At 46.5% G+C, this 13,484-nt stretch overlaps 1 protein-coding gene across 2 annotated transcripts in view; it reads left to right on the top strand.

Moving 5' to 3' along the window:
• The window catches only part of LOC140387499 (WD repeat-containing protein 72-like), a 510,520-nt gene that overhangs the window by 110,185 nt on the left and 386,851 nt on the right, over positions 1 to 13,484 (top strand). For both annotated transcript variants that reach the window (XM_072470674.1, XM_072470672.1), the window contains exons 12-14: positions 389 to 634; positions 8,920 to 9,140; positions 10,131 to 10,326. In XM_072470674.1, the coding sequence (XP_072326775.1) occupies positions 389 to 634; positions 8,920 to 9,140; positions 10,131 to 10,326 (663 nt within the window). The remainder of the gene's footprint in view (positions 1 to 388; positions 635 to 8,919; positions 9,141 to 10,130; positions 10,327 to 13,484) is intronic.

Below are 13,484 nucleotides of genomic sequence, written 5' to 3'. Positions count from 1 at the left end.
ATAACGTGGCCAATCGCATTGATTATCAGCCTGGGAATCATGATGGCGGGCGGTAAGGGCCAGCAGAAGGCAATAGCAAACCACTGCAGTACTATGCCAAGAATTATCATGGAGCGATTCAATGGAAGCCCATGGTTGCCAGTGCCCTGTTGGGGCTTGGTACCTGAAGGGGGAAGACCTCTGTGGCTAAGCATGCTGATCGATGATTCAGTATAACGTAGAAATTCATCCTCACCGAAGGGTGCTAACTCTCTTCATTCTTTTAAGTTGTGACTTGTGTTTGTTAGATTTATTTAAGAAGTAGCTGAAGACAGGGAGTTGATATTCTGAAGAGCAAGTGGGCTGAAGACTCTGCTTCACCTACATTTAACTTGTAACCTGCTTTCAGAGATCCAGATAGCTGCCACACTGAGTCTTCAAGGCACCTTTGAACAGAATAAGACCATGACAGCAGAAATAACTGACCAGCTGGGCGTTCTCCCAAACGGAATCCAGGCTGGATTGATTACCGCCAGTGTCTATATTCCCAATATCGATAATCTGGTTTGTGGATGTGAAAATGGGAGGATAATAATCACCCTAGGTTTGCACGCAGCTCGAACTCAACTCCTCATGGAACATTCTTTGCTAAAAGGTACTGCATTTGTTACAAACATTACAGCTTATTGAAAACATTTTCTGGGCTGCCTAATCAGAATTTCCCATCTGACTTATTCATTTATCTTACCCATTATTTTTGGCTGAAAGTCTACTGAATTTAATTAGCACCTTGGTTTTAAGATTGTTTTATAGCTTGACGTTTAGTACCTCAGAATCTCGATTATTTTCGGTTACCTTCACCCCTTGCCACCCCCTCCCCCCACTACCACCACTACCAGAAATATTATAAAATGTCGACCTAATTTTATAATGGGCAATTGTCACAAGGGAGTGTCATGAATTTCTGCTTAGATTGACTTAAAATTAGCATTTTATCTCGCTTGGGATTTTCCAGGCAAAATGATGGTTCCTGTGCATCAACCTACTGAGAGAATTTTGCAGAGTGGTTGCAGGATTTTTTGGCCCTGAACTTTACAACAACAGACTGTATTTATATAGTACCCATAACAAAATAAACCAACTCGGGGTACCTCACAGGCGAGTTATAAAGGATACGTGGCCAAAAGCATGGTTGAAGAGGTAGATTTTAAGGACCCTCTTAAAGTGAGGTAAAGAGATAGGGCGTCACAGTAGCACAGTGGTTAGCAATGTTGCTTCACAGCGCCAGGGTCCCAGGTTTGATTCCCGGCATGGGTCACTGTCTGTGCGGAGTCTACACATTCTCCCTGAGTCTGCGTGGGTTTCCTCCGAGTGCTCTGGTTTCCTCCCACAAATCCTGAAAGACGTGCTGTTAGGTAATTTGGACATTCTGAATTCTCCCTCCGTGTACCCGGACAGGCGCCGGAATGTGGCGACCAGGGGATTTTCACAATAACTTCATTGCAGTGTTAATGTAAGCCTACTTGTGACAAAATTTTTTATTATTATTAAAAAACACTGTTCTTTTAAAAAAAAAAAAAAATTTTTTTAAGAGTACCCAATTATCTTTTTCCAGTTAAGGGGCAATTTAGCATGGCCACTCCACCTATCTTGCAGATCTTTGGGTTGTGGAGGTGAGACCCACGCAGACACGGGGAAAATGTGCAAACGCCACACGGACAGTGACCCGCAGCCGGGATCGAACCCAGGTCCTTAGTGCCATGAGGCAGCAGTGCTAACCACTGTGCTGCCTTGAAACATCACCGTTAAAGGGCTACTTGGACATTGAGAACAAAATCTTAGAGAAATGTAACTTTATATACTCAGCAGGTGAAAATCCTCCTTATGCTATTTTCATTAAGATGTTTAATGTGTGCAAGTCAAATTTCCTCCTGTATTTATTGTTAGCTAAGATCACCACAGATCTAAATGCACAAACCAGCTTTTAGAATACGGCTGTAAGAAATAGCTTTCTGCAGATTATAATTGCTGCCTGATTATAATTGTGTCAGTTTTATTCCTGCTAAGATAGCTGAACTGATTTTCGTTTGGTTATGTACCTTGCTGAGGGGATAGTTTTTGTTCTTAATCAGGTGCGAAATAAAAACGTGGCATGCAGTTGTTGATTCTTATTCATTCTCGGGTAATAGTTTTTGTGAGGGCCACGAAGAACCCAGCACGAGTTTAAAGAGCCAAAGAAAAAGTAACCTTATTTACAGCAATATGTACACTGCACCTGCAGTTCACTACAGGTTCCCTCTCTAGCTGGTACCACACTAGCCAGCTGTATTTATACAGCTGCAAAGCAAATGATTGTCCCCCGCATCCCCTCAATAGGGGAGCTCATATTCCCCAAAAGATATCTTGGGGTGACCAACTGTCCCCAGCCAATAGGGCCGTTTGCAAGTTATAACAGTAGTGAAACAATTTAAAGTGTGCTTTCCAAATTTGATCTTTGTTCATTTGTAACACACTCTCAAGATTTATCTCACACTTTAATAAGCTAAAGATTTTATAGATCAAGCAGACAAACTCTCTCTGAGTTTCTGAGAGAACATAAAGTTTTATTTTGCGATGCTGTTAATTGCATCAATTGCCTTGGAACGTGTAACCAATTCTAAAATATGCTTTACTCCCAATATTGTTCTTAAGGTGGGTGATGTGCTGCAGATCACTCAGGGAGTCCACGTTGCTATGGCAACATGCACTTTTGCAAAGAAGAGACATATTGGACTTGAAACGGCAACTCTGTTTCTCTCGTCACAGCTGCTGCCAGACCTGCTGAGTTTTCCCGGCAGTTTCTGAGTTTGTGTGCACCTCGACATGCATGTTGCAGTGTGGAGCTATGGAAAGTGATGGTAGAGGCACCAACTTGCTTTCTATCACATGGCTGTGATAATCAATATGCTATGAACACACCTGCTGTGCCCATCAAGCCCTGGAGTGGAACTTGAACCCAGAGCTTTTGGTTCAGGCAGGGCCAGGGTACTACAAAACCTTACTTAACATTGAATCATATAACAAGGTAAATTTAATTTGATAAAATAAATAATTGCTAATTATTAATTGTATAAATTAAGGGTAAGGATAAACACGTATTACATATCATAACCGGAGAGGAAGTGCTAGAGGTGTTGGAATTCCTGAAAGTGGATAAGTCACTCGGGCCGGATGGATTGTTTCCTGAGATGTTGAAAGAGGTCGGGGAGGAAATAGCAGATGCTCTGAGGATTATTTTCCAATCTTCACTAGACACAGGGGAGGTGATGGAGGACTGGAGGAAGGCAAATGTAGTTCAGTTTTGTTATGAAGGGTATGAGGGAAAGGCCAAACAATTATAGGCCGTTTAGTCTTTCTTCCGTGGTGGGCAAATTGTTATAATCAATCCTGCGACATTGGATAAACTGTCACTTAGAAAGGCATGGACTAGTCAGGGATATTAAGGGAAGGTCATGCTTTACAAATTTGATTGAATTCTTTGAGGAAATGACATGAAGGATCAATGAGGATAGTGCAGTGGATGTTGTCTACATGGATTTTAGTAAGACATTTTACAAGGCTCCACATGGCAGACTAGTCAAAAAAGTAATAGCCCACAGGATGCAGGGTAATGTGGCGAATTGGATCTAAAGCTGAGTAAAAGGAAACAAAGGATGATGGTCAATAGCTGTTCTTGCAAATGGAAAGCTGTTTCATGTGGTGGTCCGAAGGGCTCAGCATTGTGACTCCTGCTGCTTGTTTTATATATTAATGATTTGGACTTGAATGTGGAAGGCACAATTGGGAAATTTGAAGAAGACACAAAAAATGGCCGTGTAGTGAATAGTGTAGAGGATAGCTGTAAGCTCCAAAATGATATAGATGGGTTGGTGGAGTGGGCAGAGAAGTGACAGATGGAGTTCAACTGTGATAAATGACGGCAGGAATCACAAGCACACAGGTCCCTAAAGGTAGCAGTGCAGGTAGATAAGGTTATAAAGAAGGCCTATGGAATGCTTTCCTTCATTGGCAGAGGTATAGAATACAAAAGTAGGGATATAATGATGGAATTGTACAAGACACTGATGAGGCTACAATTGGAGTGTTGTGTGCAGTTCTAGTCAGTATATTACACGAAGGATACAATTGCTCTAGAGAGAGTGCAGAGAAGATTTACTAGAATGTTACCAGGGCTGGAAAATAGCAACTGCGAGGAGAGATTGGAGAGGTTGGGGTTGTTTTCCTTGGAACAGAGAAGGTTGAGGGGTGACATGATTGAGATATACAAAATTGTGAGGGTAGAGTTCAAAAGCCAGGGGGTCATAGATTCAAGCTGCGTGGCCGAAGGATTAGAGGGGACATGAGGAAAAACCTTTTTACGCAGAGGGTGGTGATGGTCTGGGATTCTGTGCCTGAGTTGGTGGTGGAGGCGGAGACCATAAACTCTTTTTAAAGTATCTGGATCTGCACCTTAGGTTCCGTAAGCTGCAGGGTTATGGGCCGTGTGCAGGAAGATCGTATTAGAAAGGGCACCAGGATGTCTTTGGTTCGGCATAGACAAGATGAGCTGAATGGCCCCCTTCTGTGTTGTATCGTTTCTATGGTTCTATAGGTGTAGAGAATTCAGTGTTTGAGCACATATAAAGAGAGACTTAGAATCATAGAATTTACAGTGCAGAAGAAGCCATTCGGCCCACCGAGTCGGCACCGGCCCTCAGAAAGAGCACCCTACTTAAGCCCACACTTCCACCCTGTCCCTGTAAACCCAGTAACCCAACCTAACCTTTTGGACACTAAGGGGCAATTTAGCATGGCCAATCCACCTAACCTGCACATCTTTGGACTGTGGGAGGAAACCGGAGCACCCGGAGGAAACCCACGCACACACGGGGAGAAAGTGCAAACTTCAGACAGTCACCTGAGGTTGGAATTGAACCTGGGACCCTGGAGCTGTGAGGCAGCAGTGCTAGCCACCATGCATCCCCTATTGACACTCGGGTGATGAGTAGGGAGAGGAGCTATATACCCGTAATGTTCCAGTTTGTGAATAAATCATTATTTGAGTAAAGATTGATTTCCGGTCTCCTTCACTAAATGGCTTTAGAAGTTTATAATAATAAGTAAGGATTTGTAGAACAACTATTCTGAGTGAAGACATGGACAATTTTTAAAAAGTCAGCGATGGAATGTGGGCATCGCTGAATGTGGCCCAACATTTATTGCCCATCCCTAAATGGCCTTGAATCACCCGGCCATTTCAGAATCAACCACTTTGCTGTTGATCTTGGGTCGCATGTAGACCAGACCGGGTAAGAATGACAGATTTCCTTCCCTAAAGGACATTAGATTGGTTTTGATGACAATTGCCAATAGTTTCATGGTCATTGTTGGGCCTCCCCTTAATGGCCTGATTAACTTCAGCCTGATGTAAATCTTTCAATGTGTCAAGCAACTCAATTTATCTGCACCAGCTCACCCGACTGTAGCTTACTACCTGTGAACCAGCTCCTCGTTGCAAATCCATATACTGGCCTGGACTGGTCCTTACAAGTCGAATCAACTTTTTTTCTCTGATATTTTTGTTTCTCGCATCTGATTGACGCATTTGTGACAAATTCCTGTGTGTGCTATTTAGTGCAAATAGACGCTATGTTATATTATCAGTGGATATCCTGTGGTATTGTACATGGATTGTCTGAGGTTTCCAGCAGAGTTGTGATATTTTATGCTCACTTGGTCTGTTCCTTCGAGGCTGATGCTCACTTGTCCCCCAATGAGAATCCAAGATATTGTCGTTCAGTCTCCTCAACAACAATATAACAACAACTTGTATTGATATAGTGCCTAGTGAGACATTTCATGGTACTTTACAAGAGTAATATACAAAAAAGTGTGACACAAAGCAACATATCCTTCGTTACGAGAGGGATTGCACATAAAAATAAGGATGTTATGCTTCAGTTCTAAAGGGCATTGGTGACACAACACCTCAAATAATGTGCGCAGTTTTGCTCTCCTAATTTAAGGAAGGATGTAAATGCTTACTTAGCAAAGGAGGTTTGCTGTATTAATTCCTGGAATGAGCAGGTTGCCTTATGAGGAAAGGTTGGACAGACTGGGACTGCTTTCACTGAGTTGAGAAAAATGTGGGATGACTTGATTGACTTATATAAAGATCCTGAACGGTCTTGACATGGAAAGTATTAGAACCAGCCCAAAGGAAGGAGACCACATCGGGTTGCAGGTGAAACGGGAAGTTTATTGAAGTCTCTTACGGAGACTTTTGTACAAGCTACTCCTCCAAGTGAGTGCCGGCCGATTCTGAGCTGGCTGGCTTTATACTGAAAGTCCTTGGGAGCTCCGCCCCCTTTCAGCGTGGGAGCGCTTATTGTCCGAGGGCTTCTGGGAAAACCAGATCCATCACTCCCTAGGTTTCCGTTGGGCCCAGGATATGACAGAAAGGATGTTTCCTCTTGTGAGCAAGTCCAGAACTCGGAGGCACTGTTTTGAAATTCGGGGTTGCCCTTTTAGGACAGAGATGAGGAGAACGTTTTTTCTCTCAGAGGGTTGTGCGACTTTGGAACTCTGTCTTGGATGCGGTGGAGGCGGGGGGCGGGGGGGGGGGGGGGGGGGGGGTGTCACTGAATATTTTTAAGAAGGAGGAAGAGAAGTTCCTGTTAGACAAGGGGATCAAATGGGATAAATGGGAATGTGGAATTTGAAACAGAAGCAGATCAGCCATGACCTTATTGAATAGGAGAGCGGGCTCTAGGGGCCAAATGGCCTACTTCGGCTCCCATTTTGTATGTTTGTATGTTCCTATTAGTCGTCATTAGGAGATGAACAATATTTTGGCTAACGAGATAGGTTTTAAGATGCATCTTAAAGAAGGAAAGAGAAGTAGAGAGAAGTTCAAGAAGTGTGCTCTAGAACATACGTTCTTGGCAGTTTTGAGGCTTCTCAGATGCTGAAGCAGTTAGTATTCATATGCAGTAAGACCTGGACAATATTCAGGCTTGGGCTAATAAGTGATAATCATGCAACACAAGTATCAGTCCATGACTGTCTCTAACAAGAGAGGATTTAGCCATCTCCCCATGACATTCAGTGCCACTATTACCACTAAATCTCCCACTATCATTATCCCTGGAGTTACCATTGACCAGAAACTGAGCTGGACCAGCAATATAAATACTGTGGCTGCAAGAGCAGGTCAGAGGTTGGGAATTGTGTGGCGAGTAACTCACCTTCGGACTCTCCAAAACCTGTCCATCATCGACAAGTCACAAATCAGGAGTGTGATGGAATACTCTCCACTTGTCTGGATGAATATAGCTCCAACAACACTCCAGAAGCTCGACACCAGCCAGGACAAAGCAGCTTGCTTGACTGAAACCCCGTCTATCCACCTTAAACATTCGCTCCCTCCCCCACTGATACACAGTGGCAGCATTGTGTACCATCTACATGATGCACTCCATTACCTAACCCAGGCTTCTTTGACGGCACCTTCCGAACCCACGACCTTTACCACTTTGAGGAAAGGGGCAACAAAACAGCGGGAACACAACCACCTGCAAGCTCTCCTCCAAGCCACACACCATCCTGACTTGGAACTCCATCGCCATTCTTTCACTGCTGCTGGGTCAAATCCCTGGCATTCTCTTCCTGACAGCCCTAGACGACATGGCCTGCAATGGTTCAAGAAGGCGGCTCATCACCACCTTCCAAGGGCAATCGGGGATGGGCAACGAATGCTGCCCTCGCCCACATATTATGAAAGAATACGTTTAGAAATCTGAAGGCCCACACAATGGTGGAGCCAGATTAAAACTGGGCTGACCGAGAGGTTAAGAGGAGCACAGATGTCTTGGATGTTTGTAGGGCTGGAGGAGATTATAGTGATGAGGGGCAATTTTCTTGCAAACTCAGGCTCCAGGATGAAGTTCCCAATTTTATCTTAAGATTGTTTCCCAGGGTCAAGGATAAGTGACTGCCCTTGAAATCAACAAGATACTCAACGGGGTCTGGGTCTGCCTAATATGCACCCTGAGCACTAGCTTAATTAGCTATTGTTGCACCGCTGGTGTACTGTGGTTGCATTGTATACTAACCACAGCAGCACTGCAGCAAGGCACTGAGTCTTTGACAGTGTCTCCCCCACCCCCGTCCCCACCCCCAACGCACAGTTTACACCATCTAAAAAGACAAAGACAGGAGAGGTACATGGGAACATCATTATCTCCTAGTTCCCCTGCAAGCCACACATCAACCCATCTTAACATGTATCATAGTTACAGACCCTGCATCGTTGCTGGATCAGAATCCTACAACTGCCTACCTCACAACATTGTTGCAGCACCTTCGCCATATTGATTCAAATGGTTCAAGAATGCCCGGTACCACCTTCTCAAGGACAACTAGGGATAGGTATGGGGAAAAAAAGGACCAGCAATGTCTATATCTTGAGAATGAATAAAAAGCAACAGTTGGGGGCACAAGGTGTTAACCTAATTTAACGATGCTAACAATGCTTTCTTCACACTTGCGTGTGCCATGGGATCTGTTAAATGAATTTTTTTCATGTTGTCAAGAATGAAAGGATTTATGTTTGCAGGCTGCACATGTTTGTTGCTAGAGGGAGCTATAAAGTGGATACTTTATGTTGTTTGTAGCTTGCAATGTATAGCGACATTACTGAAAAAATCCCTCAGAAATTGTGAACATAATAACGTTGCTTAGATTCCACCTCGTTCTCAGAGAACAAGGTGATTTCTCTTTTTTTTCTTCCCCCTCCCCTACATTTTAAGGCGTTGACCTGTGGCTGTCAGATGAAGTGTGTCTTGTCTGCTTTGGCACGCAGAGCTTAGTTTCAAACGTTGAGGATTCAATTAAAAGATTAAAAGGAATTTGTTCTTTCAGCCTGGCTACCCCACAGGATTCTGGTGGGCCACAGTGCCAAAGTCACCTGTCTCCTCCACCCTTTCAACAAATCTGCGACCTTTGACACCAGCTGGTTGGTCTCTGGAGACGAGAGTTCAAATGTGATCTGGTGGAATATGTTCAAAGGAGAGGTGCTGCACAAATTTGTATTGCATGCAGGCCCGGTTCTCAACCTCTCAGTGTGCCCAGAAGACTGCAGTGTAAGTACTGATAAAAACTGAAGTAAATAAATGTTCCCACACTGAGGACTTTGCTGCATTATGACATATTGGAACAATAATAAAGCATTGATTTAGTGATGATAAAATCATGATATTGATGTTGATATAAAAATGTTTTGTGTTAAACATTTTTATTACTGTATTTAACATTTTAATAGGTTTTAAATGGATGTAATATGTGCAGTAATGGTGTGTACACAATCATTTCTTAGCTAGATATACTCGTTAGAAAGCACATCAATATATTTGCTGGCACGGTGCCTAACATAACTGGAGCTCTGTGTCCCAGAGCAGAATTCTGCACAAGGCTCACCTTCATGGTTACGATAGCCCATAACCATTTCCCTATCTCTTTCCTCTATTCAGTACCAAGCTGTGCCGATTACAAATTCATTCTATTAGGGCAGAAAGGAGGCAGCTATTTCCTTTTTTTGTCCAGGATTTCAGTCACGGCACAGTATGGGACCTATAATTGGCAGCGGCACATCTGGGTCAGGGAAGCAAAAGCAGTAAGGTCCAGGTTTCTAATTGTTAACCAGCTGCCCTTGCGAGGTGTGCCTGTCGTTGTGCGAGGCCACACCTGGTGTCCGTTGAGATGGCGGAAAGCCAACGGTTTGCACTGTCCGGGCTCGTGCGATGATTCAGTCACTTGGGAGTGAGGGATTGGAGAATGACTGCCGTCCTTGGAACTATGCCTAACCAAGGGGGCAGCGCGTTGGGAAAGGGAGGGAGGAGGTGCTTACTAAGGGTTTCTCTGGATTTTAATTATTGTTGACGATATTTGAACTGAAGCCAGAATCTCTGTTCAGAGTTGGACTCGCCAAACGGCGACAGTTCGAACGTTCTGCTTTCAAGTGACGTACAACAGAATGCTCCTTTTGCACTCCCCAGAATCAAGATAGGAATAGTTCTTTTTGACTTTCACTCAGCGAAGAACTAAACATGTCATTATTCATTTTCTTCCATTAGCCAGGTATACAGCAGAGTATTTGCTGTTTAGCGAATGACAATTCTGTAGCATTGCTGAGTCTCCAATACCGAACCTGCTTGATGCATGCAAGAAAACATCTCTCCCCTGTGAAGATAATAAAATGGCGGCCAGCAGAAGACCTCCTTGTAGTTGGATGCGATGATGGAGCAGCGTACGTCTGGGACGTTGAGACTGGTATGCAAAGATTTCTCAAATCATATTGAGGTTCATTGCAAACTTTCCAATGAACATCATTCAGCATAGATGATTGGTTTCTAATCACTGAAATGCATGGGGACAGCTGAAGTTACTCTTTAGAGCTGGTGATGATTGTACAACAGAAAATAATTAGAAAACCAATATCTTTAGGCACGTTAGTGTTTCAATCCTGAGGCAGAGACCGATGGCCTTCATTCAACAACAGATTAGAAGAATCATAGAATCCCTACCGTGCAGAAGGAGGCCATTTGGCCCATTGAGTCTGCACCGACCCTTCAAAACAGCACTACCCATGCCAACTTCCCAGTCCACCCCACCCTTTCCCATAACCTAACCTGCACATCCCTGGACACTAAGGGGCAATTTAGCATGGCCAATCCACCTAACCCACACATTTTGGACTGTGGGAGGAAACTGGAGCACCCGGAGGAAACCCACGCAGACACAAGGAGAATGTGCAGACTCCACACAGATAATGACCCAAGGCCGGAATTGAACCCAGGTCCCTGGCGCTGTGAGACAGAAGGACTGACCACTGTACCACCGTGTCGGTAACATCCAAAGCACTTTACAGGAACATTATTAAACAAAATTGGGCACCAGACCACACAAGGAGGCAGACGCAGAGGTGAACAAAAGTTTGGTTAAACAGATGGTTTTCAGAAACATTTTAGTATTGTGGAGAGAGGTAGAGAGCTGGAGAGGCTCCAGAACGTGGGGCCCAATGGGGCAGCAATGAAAATCAGGAATGGTGACTTCCGGTGGTGGCTATGAAGGCGTATGTCGCACATTTGGTGGCTCCTGCTCAGGTTGGACTTTTGGACCTTTTCCCCGATTTTTTACCGGACTTGGAGCAAAATTCTCCCCAAACGGCGCGATGTCCGCCGACTGGTGCCCAAAACGGCGCCAATCAGACGGGCATCGCGCCGCCCCAAAGGTGCGGAATGCTCCGCATCTTTGGGGGCCGAGCCCCAACATTGAGGGGCTAGGCCGGCGCCGGAGGGATTTCCGCCCCGCTGGCGGAAATGGTGTTTGTTGCCCCGCCAGCTGGCGCGGAAATGACATGTCAGGGCGGCGCATGCGCGGGAGCGTCAGCGGCCGCTGACAGTTTCCCGCGCATGCGCAATGGGGAGAGTCTCTTCCGCCTCCGCCATGGTGGAAACCGTTGCGGAGGCGGAAGGGAAAGAGTGCCCCCATGGCACAGGCCCGCCCGCAGATCGGTGGGCCCCGATTGCGGGCGTGGGGGCACCCCCCGGGGTCAGATCGCCCCGCGCCCCCCCCCCAGGACCCCGGAGCCCGCCCGAGCCGCCTTGTCCCGCCGGTAAATAGGTACTCTAATTTACGCCGGCGGGACAGGCAATTTCTCGGCGGAACTTCAGCCCATCCGGGCCGGAGAATCGAGTGGGGAGGCCCGCCAACCGGCGCGGCCCGATTGCCGCCCCCGCACAATCTCCGGTACCGGAGACTTCGGCAACCGGCGGGGGCGGGATTCACGGCGGCCAACGGCCATTCTCCGACCCGCTGGGGGGTCGGAGAATGACGCCCTTGATTTGAAAAATTGATGACAGAGGCAATTGTGAACTGAATTCCCACATCGGTGCATGGAGACGAGGACTAGGAGTGCTCGTAAAGGCAGAAACAGAACGATGGAGAAGGCTTGGGCTGAAGCTGCACCGGGAGAAAGCATGGCGGAGGACCGGACCTCTGGCTTGTCGACCCAGCGGTCAACGGAGCAGCTGATGCAAGTTACCCAGGAGGGCTTCGCCAAGCAGACGCAGGACTGCTTGGACCCGATTAAAGAGGCAATTTTCCGGCTGGAACTTAGATTGGATGACCTTGATCGGGCGATCCAGAAAGTAGAGAAGGCGCTGGATGACCAGGAGGAACATCAAACAGCGGTGGCGTTGGAGGTGTGGATGTTAAGAGAACAGCAGAAAAGGCTCCTGGAAAAGGTGGAGGACCTAGAGAACAGGTCCCGCCAGCAGAGCCTGAGGATCGCTGGTCTCCCGAAGGGGCATATATAGCGGCCATGTTTGAGAAGCTGCTGGGGGATGGGGCATTCCCCCGACCCTTGGAGGTGGACAGGGCTCACAGAGCACTTGCGAGGAAGCCGCGAATGGGAGACCCCCCCTGAGGACAATGGTGGTGAGATTCCACAGATATCTGGATAAGGAGCGTGTTTTACAGTGGGCCAAGCAGACACGGAGCTGCAAGTGGGGCAATAGTGTCCTACGGATCTATCAAGACCCGAGTGCGGAGGTGGCCAGGAGAAGAGCGGGATTCAATCAGATCAGGTCCACCCGTTTCAAGAAAAGGGTGAGGTTCGGGCTGTTGGACCCGGCCTGCCTCTGGGTCACATATGAGGAACAACATTTCTATTTCGAGTCGCCAGAGGAAGTGCTGGTCTTCGCGAAAAGGAAAGGACTGGTGTCGGACTGAGAACTTTGAACTTGGAATTTGGCTGTAGCGTTTATATTTTGCAAAGAAAAAGTATTTTGTTTCTTGTTTTTTTTTCCGGACATTATTTGTAGTGCCTGCTGTATGGATCTGGGACCAGCTGCAAAGCTGAGTGAGGTAAAAGTTTGTATTTGCACTGTTGGGGGATGGAGTTGTGTTTGTTCAGATGCTGCATCTTTTGCGTGACCTTTTCCTTTGTTTGAGTTCAACTAGGGTTTTTTTTTTCATCTCTGTCGGACAATTGTGTTGGGATTGTTTTTCATTTAAATATGTATGTGTGAGCGGGGGGGAGGGGGGGGGACGGGACAATAGGTGGGAGATTGTTTGGCGCCAGGCGTGAGGGCTACCAAGCTAGCTGGGCGGGCTAGCTTACGGAAGCGTAGTGGGGGGTGAGCAGATGTTCGGCTTATCAAAGGGGTTGATTTATTTAGTGCTGTTACTAGGGGGGGGGGGGGGGGGGAATGTTCTGCTGACGAGGGAGGGACTTGGGCTGAGGGACAGAGAGGAGGTCGCGAGTGGAGACTGCCTGGGGGCGGGCCGGTGGAGGCGTGGGGTGCGGGCTGGTGACTGGCCCAAGAGAGGGGGTGGCTGATCGGCGAAGTGGGTGGGCGATGAGCTCCCCAACTAGACTGATCACCTGGACTGTAAGAGGGCTCAATGGGCCGGTCAAGAGGGCA

Source organism: Scyliorhinus torazame, chromosome 12, assembly GCF_047496885.1.
Source record: "Scyliorhinus torazame isolate Kashiwa2021f chromosome 12, sScyTor2.1, whole genome shotgun sequence".
In the NCBI taxonomy this organism is placed as follows: Eukaryota; Metazoa; Chordata; class Chondrichthyes; order Carcharhiniformes; family Scyliorhinidae; genus Scyliorhinus; species Scyliorhinus torazame.
Note: the sequence above shows the minus strand (reverse complement) of the source record. Positions and strands in the feature narration are given on the sequence as shown.